The following is an 11,757-nucleotide window of genomic DNA, read 5'->3' on the forward strand; positions in this document are numbered from 1 at the left end:
CGCCACCGAGTGTGACCAGGAACCAACCACCCCCTCTGGCTCCATCCCCATCCCCGTCCCCATCCCACTGGGGTCAGGAGAATGAGAGGGGCCGGCACCCCCCCCCCCCAACCGGTGCCGGGCGGCGCTGCAGGCTCGTCCTCCTGGCTCTCGCTCGCAGGAGGCTTCCTCATCCCCTACTTCATCATGCTGGTGGTGGAGGGGATGCCGCTGCTCTACCTGGAGCTGGCCGTGGGGCAGCGCATGCGGCGGGGCAGCATCGGCGCCTGGAAGACGATTAGTCCCTACCTCTGCGGGGTCGGTACGTCCGAAGCGCCGGCGGCGGGAGGACTGGGAGGGTGGGTTTGCGCCCTGCTGTGCCCCATCATCTGAGCTATGGGGCTATGAATTGCCCCCCCCTCCCAACCATCTCCAATTTGCTTGCACCCTTGATTATTTCATTATTTAATTATTAACAATAAACTGAGTATTCAACATTTGGGGCATCAAGAGGCAGGATCATGGCATGCTTGGGGCGGGGAGGGGGCCCGGGGCTGTCCTAGCCGCCCCATCAGGATGAGCCACGGCCTCTCTCCTTGCCCGCAGGCATTGCCAGCGTCGTGGTGTCCTTCTTCCTCTCCATGTACTACAACGTCATCAACGCCTGGGCCTTCTGGTACCTCTTCCACTCCTTCCAGGTTGGTGGGTGGTCGGCAGTCCTGGGGAGAGGGTTGACCCTGGGGGAGAGGGTCGGCCCGGGGCCAGGCRCCGTGCCGCGTGGCTAAGGAAGCTGCCTTGGCCTTGGTTCCCCACACCGGGCTGCGCCAGGACCCCCTGCCGTGGGCCAGCTGCCCGCTGAACGGCAACCGCACGGGCTACGAGGCCGAGTGCACGCAGACGACRCCCACGCAGTACTTCTGGTACCGGACGACCCTCAACATCGCGCCGTCGCTGGAGGTCAGCGGCGGGCTGCAGTGGGAGCAGGCGCTGTGCCTGATACTGGCCTGGCTCCTGGTCTACCTCTGCATCCTGCGCGGCACCCAGGCCACCGGCAAGGTGAGCCGGCCGGCGGGGGCGGGCAGGCGCCGGGGGGCTCGCGAAAGCCGCCGCGGGCGCTCGCGCGGCCGCTCTGCGTCTCCGGCACCCGCGCGCCTTCCTGCAGGTCGTCTACGTGACCGCGTCCCTGCCCTACTGCGTCATGCTCATCTACCTAATAAGAGGATTAACGCTCCACGGGGCCGTGAACGGGCTCRTGTACATGTTTACGCCAAAGGTACGGGAAAAACCGCGGCCAAAGCGCGGCGGGTTCCCCAGGGCAAACGCCGGCAGCGACGCTTTCGGGCTCAGCTTCGGCGGCCGGCGTGGCCTCACGGAGCGGCTTTCGCAGCTCGAGCAGCTGGCGAACCCCAAAGCGTGGATCAGCGCCGCGACGCAGATCTTCTTCTCGCTGGGCCTGGGCTTCGGCAGCCTCATCGCCTTCGCCAGCTACAACGACCCRAGCAACAACTGCGAGCGGCACGCCGTCGTCGTCTCGCTCATCAACAGCGCCACGTCCGTCTTCGCCAGCATCGTGACCTTCTCCATCTACGGCTTCAAGGCGACGTTTAACTACGAAAGCTGCATAAACAAGTGAGAGATGGGATGTAACTCGCGGGCTTTGGGGTGTTTTTCGGCGGCGGGGTTTTTTTTCTTTTCTTTTTTGCATGTTGACCCCCCCCCCCTCGCCTTTCGCCAGGGTGATCCTGCTGCTGACGAACACGTTCGACCTGGAGGAAGGCTCCCTGACGGCGGMGAACCTCGGCGCGGCGCAGGGCCACCTGGCTGCCGCCCGGCCGGCCGAGTACGCGGCGCTGCTGCCGCAGCTGCGCAACTGCAGCCTGGAAGCGGAGCTGGACACGGTGAGCGGCCGCCCGCCCGCCGGCTCGCGCGGTGGCCCTCGCCGCGCGAGCCGTAACGCTCTCCCCCTCGCCTCCGCCCTCCCCGCTGGCAGGCCGTCCAGGGCACGGGACTAGCGTTTATCGTCTACTCCGAAGCCATCAAGAACATGGAGGTGCCGCAGCTGTACTCGGTGCTCTACTTCGCCATGCTGCTCATGCTGGGCATCGGGAGCATGCTGGGCAACACGGCCGCCATCCTCACGCCGCTGACCGACAGCCGCTTCATCGCCGCCCGCTTGCCCAAGGAGGCCATCTCGGGTGAGCACGTCGAGCCTCTGTGCTCAGCAGCCGGAGAACGGGGCTCGCCGCGGACAGGCAGGCGTGCGGCATCAGCACGGAGCCAGCGGGAGTCTCACTACCGTTTCAGTCTTAATTTTAGGCTGAATTGAGAATTTAGTCTCCGTACGGCRAGGTTTTACACGCGCTGCTCTATCCACGCAGGCATCGTGTGCTTGATTAACTGCATCATCGGCCTGACCTTCACCTTGGAGGCTGGAAATTACTGGTTTGACATTTTCAACGACTACGCAGCCACCCTCTCGCTGCTGCTCATCGTGCTGGTCGAAACCGTTGCCGTGTGTTACATTTACGGGATACGGAGGTAAAAGCGTGGAAGCRCCTTGCTTCACAGCGCGCCTGTAAGCAGGGTAGAGGGGACGCGGCCGCAGGCCAAGGCGGACAGCGCCGGGAGTAACACCGCCACCGCGGAGGAAAGTTTTCTCCTGTGCTATCGCTGTCCCGTCATAAGGCCCACGATCTTCTCACTCGATCTCAGCTCGTGGCGTGCCGGTTTTTCAGACCATACCTCTTTCTGCTCACCTCTCTCCTGGTCAAAGATGCTCTCTGCCYGCATTATTTAACCCTATCGGTGGTTGTAAAGTAACTCAAAGCAAGGTACTGATTGAACACACAGGGCCGTTCTCAAAAATACATTTTTTTTTTAACAGATTTGAGAAAGATCTTCACAAAATGATTGGACACAAGCTAAGCTGGTATTGGAAAATTATGTGGGCTTTTGCTAGTCCTTTGCTAATTATCAGCCTATTTATATTTTACGTCACCGACTATATCCTCACAGGAACACTGCAGTACCAAGCATGGGATGCCACACAGGTAAAACAGCATTCCCCCCCCCCTTTAAAACTTTCACAAAACCCTGCAAGGACACAGATGGTTCCTTCCTAACTCCATCGTTCTAGTAAACTGTCTTTTCAAAGTTTGCAGCTGGAACAAATGTCATTTCTTAATTCTGTGCCACTGTAGAACAGGGAAAACCTGACCTTGTTGCAACGGCACAATAGTTCTATAAAGYGGACTAAAGTTCTTATAAATTGATGTCTTCAAGTGTCTTCAAACAAAAAAAAAAGTTATTAGTGTTGATTGAAAATTAAGACACTGTCTTAAAAATACCCTTTAACCAAAAGCGTTTACTTTCAAACACTAGTATTTTGAATAAAGTCAGAGATGTTTTAACACACCAGAACTGCTGCTGGAATACAGTGAGCTGTTTTCATGAACCACTTGTTTTCAAAACTTCCAGCTACATTTTTCTTCATGGCCAAAATAATTTCGTTAAAGTGCTGACCTGCTTATTTTTTTGCAGGGGAATTACTACCGGATAAATAATCACTAGTTTCATAACCCTTAGTGGAAATACTTCTTGCATGTAGAAAAAAAAAAAGAATAAGTGCACTGTTTGCCTGTCATCACTAATCTGGGTGCCTGTAAAGGGCCTGGCTTGTTGACTGGGTAACAGCAGGAGCCCACCGGTTCCAGGAAAGGAATGGAAAGACCTTACAGGGAGGTCAGTGCTGAGCCATCTCATTAAGGAAAGACAGGCAAGCCAAAAACCTGTCCCCTTGAAAGAGACCAGAACTTCAGGGGGAAAAAAAATCCCCCCATTTGCATCGTGTGAAGTTACCTATAGCAAGGTACTCTGTCAGCAAGAACAGAGCTGCTGTAGCAAAACTCACRCCAGCGAGGTTGGACTGAGGGAATCCTTTAAGAACAGTTGTGAGCTGCTCCAGCCCACGAAGCACAACCGCTTCTCACCTGCTTTTTAAACGTGCACACGGAGCTTTGCTAGAGCCCGGCCTGACTGCAAAACCCGAAGATCCGGCGCTTCAGGCCAGCCAGGTTCAGCAGGCCCACGCGAACTCGCCCGCACGAACTCGCCCACRCTAACGGCCTCCTCTCTCGCTTGCAGGGGCAGCTGGTGACCAAGGATTACCCGAGCCATGCCCTGGCCGTGATCGGGCTGCTTGTGGCGGCATCCACCATGTGCATCCCCCTGGGGGCTCTGCTAACTTTTATCAGGAAGAAGCTGAAGAGGGAAAACCTTTCAACAGTCGCGTGAAGGCAGATCGCTGGACTCGCRAAGACCTGTCCCGCAGGACCAGTGACTGGCCACTTCTGGAAGACCACAGCAACCTGTATTTGTAGCAGCTGTTCACACAGATTGGAGAACCTCGGGTGCTATATTTACCAAAGTGCTCTTGGGAGGTCCCACAACAGTTCAGAAAAAAAAGAAATAGAAAAATAAGCTCTTCTGTAGGAGATGAAGGTTTAAGATGGCCTCTGTAAGAGGGGGAAAAAAAAAAAAAAAACTAGAACAGCCGCTCACAAAATGCTGCTTAGCACAGATTAACCAGCATATTGGCTAACTGCGTAACATTTAGTTGTTCTTTGCCAGTCTGTAGCACTGCCTATGCGGAAATACAAGCAACAACCCAAGCGTGTTCCGTCACTGAAGCACGGATATCCTCACCATCCAAAAAAGCCAAACTTGACAAGCATGCTATTTGAAGTGACAGTTGTATTTAATCTGCTGAAGTTTTATATTGCAAAGTAGTAACTCCTTTTCTACAAAAGAAAATCAGTGGGAAGGTATCTAAGAGAGATAATACAGCCACTATGGCTCCTTTTGTTATTTGTGCCCAGCAAAACAGTTTTATATAAGCTGCAGAAATTATTTGCAAAAGAAGTAAACATCCAATTGTGCTGTACTCTGCTGTTCTTCATTTTTTCTAGGGATGCACTTTACACTCGAAAATACCTGTGATATAGCTTCTTTACAAGCCATGCCCAAACAAGTCATACATGCCATATAACCAGCTTTAGCAAAGTTTCCCTCCAAGGATGTTTTTATTTTTAACAGATGCAACAGTTCAGCAGTTCTATAGGACTGATTAATTTCCCTGTGTGAATGTTTTATAAAGAAAATAACATGGTAAGATTTTGAGCGTCATGTAATAGAAAACAATAAAATTCTATCTAAGAACTTTAAAGAGGTCACTCTGAAAAACAACATTGAAGACACATTCACAGGATACTAGTTCTTAATACAGTGTCCTAATTATGTAATTAGGAAATGGCAGTAGCCTTATAAAATAGGAATTAATTTCAAACAAACATTACAGCACACCAACACAAGTATCCCAGCTTGGGGCAAAGAGCAACAGAGTTTTACAGCGCATGGGGGTGGGTAGGATCTTGACAGGGGTATTCAACACCAATAAGACAGGCTTAGCCTGCAACAGCCTCTAGGAATAAAACATGCCTTCCCCTCCAGCTTAACTAACAAAAGAAAGACAACTTTTTCACATTTCAGTTTATTAAAAATGGACACCGTAAACAAGACCTGTACAAAAACTATTCAAAATTGCCCAGAATTTGGTAACAGTTGTGGTGAGAAGTTATCGTCTTGGACCTCCTCTGCCTCTCCCACGGCCTCTGCCTCTCCCACGGCCTCGGCCACGGCCTCTTCCAGCAACTGCAAAAATAAAACAGAGAGGATGAATCAAGTAAGACATAGAAGCATCTAAATTTTGACTAAAGCATTCTGTATCAAGCATAAACAACTTCACGTCTCATCACATGCAAGCACTAAGTCAGATATAAAGTACGGTAATTCTCAGTATACTTCAGACAGTATTTTCATATTTTGTATTAGGTTTTTCAGCATACAAATTCCACGGACTAGTTTACATTTGGCTTCATTCCAGATGACAAGTGGATATAATGGCACAGGTGACTGTTTCCAAGCAGTATGATAGTTTGACAGGGCACTGATTCCCCTTTTCTTTCTTTTGATAAAACCGAGTTTTTCAGAAAAATAGAAAYAGAATATGCAAGGCATTCCCACAGCATTTGATTTACTATTTATCACAAGATAACAGATTTATTACCACAGCTCATATTCTGGATTTTTTTAGCACACTGGAAAAGGGAGATGCCCATTTTAATATGCTAAGATGTTCAAGTGCACTATCTTTTATTTACCCATGCGAAATGGCTGCGTTTCTAAAGGATCCCAGCACCAAACAACTTGTCCTGTTTTCAACAACGCCTCTGACAAATTTTCTAAGTGATTATCAGGCCAACATCTGGGCTCTGTGCTCCTTGTTTTTAAATACTACTATTTCACAGTACAGTGAAAGACAGACAGAAGCACAGAATAACTTAGGTTGCAAGGGACTGCTGGAGCTCATATGCTCTGTATGATGATAAAGTTTCATTTTACCCCATTTTTCTAAGGAAGTAAGTCCTTATCATTCAGGTTGCCAGGTCCTTCTAGAAACTTTGGAAATTATCGTCTGATTTCAAACAAGTTTGTCAGTGTAGGGCTCACAAAGTTAYAAGACGCTTAGAATTCTGTGGAAGCGGGTGGCTGGATAAAAGACACAAGCTAGCGCCCTAAGAAAAGGGCCATGACAATTACTCTGTTCCATTTGACAGTGTTCAGGTTAGAAACACAGTAAAGACAGGAAGGAGCAGAGACACAGGAGGACAGAAGTCTGTAAGAATCAAGACTTCATTTGTTTTGCCATCTACAGACTGACGCTTTGTAAAACAGACTGAAGTATCRAAGCCTGACTAAACGATTACAGCATCCACGTGCACCATTAGAAAATCGTGTTCACCRAGAAGCCCCAGCACACTCGGCCCCAGTGTGCAATGCCACACACCTCTCAGCCAGCATTCCTGCCTCCCTTCAACACTTTCATTTGCTGAGAACAGATCATACACCAAAACTTTTGATGCCCAAAGCATTTACAGGTTAAGGTAAAGTGCAATGCAATACAGCTGGAGTCTGAGAACGCTTCAGCACAGTCAAGGTGCAAGAAGCACGGTTCAGAAGAAAGCAATCCAACCACGTTCCGATTTCGCCATGTGGTCGGTTTATTTTCAATGGATGTGAGAGGAGCAAAACCCTTCCAGGGGTTGAGGGTGCCGCATACCATTTCAACACTACCTCTGACCAAATTATAACATATACATGGGTCAAAGACTGCAGATCTAAATCCAAATACTCAAACACCAATTACAGAACAAATGAGAAGACATTATTTTAGAGCATAATTAGGTTTCACTTAACAACATTATTTTAAAAATACCAAAATCAAGCACTGTGCAAAATATATACTGCTAAAACACAYCCCTACAGATTTTCTGGGATTTATTTAAGTTCTAATACTGTGGACTAAAACTGAAGTATTCTCTGCATTATTATGCTTGTAAGGAAAGGTTTTTTGCTCAACAGCCTTGTGAGAAAAATTAAATACAATTCCCAGGAAGACCACCACATACAGTGGAACACTGGAAAACTACTCATAGGAATACAGTGTAGACTTGCTGCAATTCTAAATTCCATCAAATTCAGGTCTCCTGCAGTTTATTTTATCCACTACCAAGCAATATTTTAGCTAAATATCCCATACTGTTCAAGAGGCCATTTTGTACTTTCTTATTAATCTATAAGAAGTTCCCCATAAGAAGTGGAGAAATATAGCACACATTTTGAGAAGAGGAAATGCAAGTCTTTTCAGTGTCACCTCTGAAAATGTGATAGGTTAAGACTTCTTCAAGCTTAGAAATATTTGCATTTTTTACACAGACATATGATGAGCTATATACATCATTTCACACAAAAGGAAATTCTACAGATTCTAAGAAGGCAGGCAARGCAGACTTCGCAATATCAGTATCAAACAAATACAAAAGAATTAGCTGCCAAATRTAGAAATTAAGATATTCTAATCAGACATTTTACAGAATGACTGCAAAGTCAAAGTACTAAAATGCACATGCTGACCCCAAACCCACCAAAATCACTGCTGTGCAGCACAGAACAAAGAAAGTGGACTGGGAAGTCAAAAACTAACCTGCTTCTCTTTTCTTGGATTTGACTTTTGGTTCAACATCCACTAGCAAGGTATCCAGAGGCAAACTGTCTGGCAGAATGAAGTAGCGAATGTTATTCCCTCGAATACTCAGGGTCTCCAGYTGCACAGGCTCTCTGTTCTTCAGCGTCATTTTCACTGCTTTGAGATGCGTGTTCATACTGACATCRACTCCTGAAACAATAAAAGTCGTATTTCAGGGATGAAGGCGTATGGGATGGTCACTTCTGGCACAATGGGTCATTTTTTTTTTTAAGTATATACCTGCTTTCAGATGTATGTTGTTCATTAACACTCGCTTCCAGATCTGTGCTAGTCACTAATTAAGCCTCCAAGCGAACATAAACACATCTTTTGTTTCAATTTAYGCTGGTTTGTTTATCAGTAACCATCATCAACAATTCACCGTACATTTTTTAAGGGAAGATCCATTTCCTACTATCTGTAGGATACCATTAAAGATCATTTAGAGATAAAACAGGCATAGCAATTTTGTAAAYGATTAAAATGGTTCCTTTGAGCAATAAATAAACTACTGCTTATTACAAAAGTCTAATACTAGCTTTTTTACTTTAAACCTCTGAGGAAGTAACTGATCATTTCCTCTTTCTGTAAGCTTTGAAAAAAGTCCAGTTGTCAAAGCAGCATTCATTTGCTGATAAAATACATTGTATAGTACTTCACTCTCTTCTTTAAAAGTACAAAAAATACATTATGGTAAGAGACGATTGTTGTTGTTACTATCTCAGTGCTGAGCAGCTGACCCACACCAGCTGTTTATACCCCCATAGAACAGTTATTGTATCCACTCTACACAGTAATATACATACTCCAAAACAATCTCAGTTGGGTGCATGTACTGAGTAACAGCCGTAAGAAGCATCATCATTCAATCCCTGTATTAATTTTGGTTTTGCACATCACAAGCTTTGCATGGGACTCGATCCCTAACTATGAAGATCAAAATGAGAGTAATTTTTTCAGAACAAAAAGTTTAGAAAAAAGATAGAAATTATAACTTACAAACACCTACTAATTCAGTGATAGGGCATCCTGAGCAAAATTTTTAGTGTATTCAAAGCGTGTCTACAAACAACTCTGAGGTAAAAGCAAGTACTGTCTCATTTCACAAATGTGGAAAGACAAACTGAAAGACAAGTGTTTCACCAAGGCAATAACATAAATAGTAGACCAGAATGAGAATCACTGTGCTGTGCTTATGCCTTTAAATGGTGTTTCATACTTTCATGAATTCAGTCTACTCACCAAAGGAGCTTAGCAGAGCTCTGAAGTTCACAGCAAATGCATCTGTGACATCCAAGTATTTCTTCTATTCCCCTCCACCCCAATTCTAGATTTTACTTAAAGAAAACAGTTCTCTGACATCTGTAAYCCACCTGATCCATCCCCTTATTTGCATAAGGTATGTGTAACACAAATCTTGCCCCTTTCAGTGTGCCTGCTCTGGCCAGTTGATACACTGGGAGGACCAGGAGATTTTGCAGATGTTACAGCAAATAACAACRTGGCTCATGCACCAGTGTAAAAGGAAGAGCATCACTTTAGAAATATGGGTTTCATTCCAAGTTTTTACAAATTCTTAGCAGGACACAAGGCTTTGCTCAGTAACTTGGCCTGCAAGACCACCAAAGTCAGCAGGAGACATTGTTTGCTTCCCAGTTAGTTGTGTTCAGTAGAGCATGCTGCAATCAGATACCAGGGTGGTGCACTCAGGTGCTAACCAAAGCTGATGGATCTGGCTGCAGAATAATGCCACRTTCAACAGTTTTTAACCCAGCCAAATCTCAGCAAGTTGCTACTGGCCAAAAATGAACCCCAGCAATTGCCAGGAATACAGCTCTGCCAAGTTTGAATTTTGCTACAAACAATGTCAGGGCAGAACAGCTTCTAAAAGCAGTCTGGGGTAGAGGGAGGAAAGGAGACCAAGTTCATCAACTTATCCACAAGGACTTGCWTTATTAACAGCAGTATACCTCATATATATATTGATCGTCCCTGAAGTAATCCTAACATGAATATGCTTTCCATAATGTCAGAGACTGGTATTGCTCAGAGAAAACAAAATAGTCCACATATTTTTAATTATATGAGAAGCTGATATTGATAATGAACCATAAAGGCTTACTCCATAACTTTCAGTGATATAAAGGAGCATGCCCATTTTATGAATTATGCGCCTCCGTAGACGTTAACGCTCAGAAATGTAGATCCTTACATGATAAACCTCTGACAACAGCTGCAAACCAGATTCTTGACACCAGGATTCCTTTTTGCCCTGTATCCCTCATCAAGCTATATGCTTTCAAATCAGTTTCATGAAATTAAAGCTTATGTAAGGACACATTCCTATATAAAGTCACCTTAAACAAAGATACACTCAGATGAAATATCTCTCTTTTAGAATAAAATCATCTAGAGCCTACTTGAACTGATTTAAGACTATGTGAACATTTAGCATTTGCCATTTATCTGTCTCCCACAGACACAAGAAAATCCTCTGCAGGTGGCTCTACTATAGTTCTTACGTAACTAAGGCTTACAACAATTTTAGAAATCAAAATCAGATGCACTGAAACATCTTACAGAGATTTAATTACATACCACTGCCAGCTTGATATAGTGGTCAGAATAGCATACCAACACTATCATGTTGCTAAAATTCTAAGAGTAGATCACACTTTCTTCAGATACRCTAACAAAAGAGTTTGCAAAAGTTTACTTCATTTTTTCCTAAGCTTGTTTGTAAACAAAGCCCAAGAGACCACCAGACTCAGAGGCTCCCACTAAGTACTACAACCAATCCACTGTCTCCCAGCAGTGTCTTATGAACAGAAAGTGTATTACAAAATGCATCAACAGCGTAAGTTTGATCACGGGTGAAGTGGCCTCACTGCTAGGCCAAAGATGACGGATGCCTGCAAACAGCTGGCTGGTCAAAGCTCTTCACTGTATTTCTAGTAGCTCCTGCAAATGTCCAGGCTCTTCTGCAAAAAACACACCTGATGCTTACAAGAGRATACAAGCTAGAAGGACCATTATCTGCTTCTATCAGAGAAAGTCCCCACAACAGACAGTACAAAATAGAAAAGCTCAAACCAAACCACAAATGCCTATTATCAGCAGAAAAGGAACAGCCCGTAGGTTGCCATCAATCGTCTTTACCACCGCGCCATACCTGTGATAGTTCCGTGCACCTGTGTCCCGTTCTTCAGTTCAATGGTCACAGTCTCATGACTGAGTTTCATTAGAAACCTAGAAATTAAAAAGGAGCGTTTTGTTGTTGCTGCTGTTCCCACAGAAAGCCTGAGCACGTGCTATCAAAGAACACCCTCCATTAGAGGGAACCGACGCACCTAATGCCCGCGCCTCTCGCCCTCACAAAGAAACCGCCTCGAGATCTCGCGTTTAATTAACGCCTTGCCCGGGAGCAAGGTCACACACACCCACKCACACTCACACGCATTCACGCACGCACACACCCGGGCCCGGATCCCACCGGATGGCCGGCAGCGGCGGGGGCGGCCGTAACGCCCCAGCCCGCACCTCCCTCTCCTCGCGCCGCAGCAGGAAGCGGTTCCCGGCCCCGCAGAGCGGAAGCGCAGGCCGGGCCCGCCGGCCGCCCCCGCCCCGCACGGGCC

The 11,757-nt window shown here is 46.5% G+C and overlaps 2 protein-coding genes across 3 annotated transcripts in view; one reads left to right on the forward strand and one right to left on the reverse strand.

The window, feature by feature from the left end:
- The window catches only part of SLC6A20 (solute carrier family 6 member 20), a 5,806-nt gene extending 1,534 nt beyond the window's left edge, over nt 1-4,272 (forward strand). The window contains exons 2-11 of the mRNA XM_085311762.1: nt 161-301; nt 586-677; nt 808-1,035; nt 1,142-1,252; nt 1,367-1,608; nt 1,715-1,877; nt 1,970-2,174; nt 2,358-2,517; nt 2,864-3,029; nt 4,123-4,272. Coding sequence (XP_085167888.1) covers nt 161-301; nt 586-677; nt 808-1,035; nt 1,142-1,252; nt 1,367-1,608; nt 1,715-1,877; nt 1,970-2,174; nt 2,358-2,517; nt 2,864-3,029; nt 4,123-4,272 — 1,658 coding nt within the window. The remainder of the gene's footprint in view (nt 1-160; nt 302-585; nt 678-807; nt 1,036-1,141; nt 1,253-1,366; nt 1,609-1,714; nt 1,878-1,969; nt 2,175-2,357; nt 2,518-2,863; nt 3,030-4,122) is intronic.
- Nucleotides 4,273-5,511: 1,239 nt separating this feature from the next.
- Nucleotides 5,512-11,685, reverse strand: SNRPD1 (small nuclear ribonucleoprotein D1 polypeptide). 2 transcript variants are annotated; one of them, XM_085311883.1, is made up of 4 exons: nt 11,663-11,685; nt 11,295-11,371; nt 8,081-8,272; nt 5,512-5,688 (listed from the first exon to the last, which is right to left on the reverse strand). In XM_085311883.1, the coding sequence occupies exons 2-4, from the start codon at nt 11,362-11,364 to the stop codon at nt 5,612-5,614; spliced, it is 339 nt and encodes a 112-aa protein (XP_085168009.1). In that variant the 5' UTR covers nt 11,365-11,371; nt 11,663-11,685; the 3' UTR covers nt 5,512-5,611. The 2 variants fall into 2 exon arrangements, with proteins under 2 accessions (XP_085168009.1, XP_085168008.1); XM_085311882.1 differs by lacking the exon at nt 11,663-11,685 and adding an exon at nt 11,599-11,620.
- Between the last annotated feature and the right edge of the window lie 72 nt (nt 11,686-11,757).

The sequence above is a fragment of the Rhea americana genome, unplaced genomic scaffold (assembly GCF_003343005.1).
Source record: "Rhea americana isolate MKP2758 unplaced genomic scaffold, rheAme1 scaffold_35, whole genome shotgun sequence".
Taxonomy (NCBI): Eukaryota; Metazoa; Chordata; class Aves; order Rheiformes; family Rheidae; genus Rhea; species Rhea americana.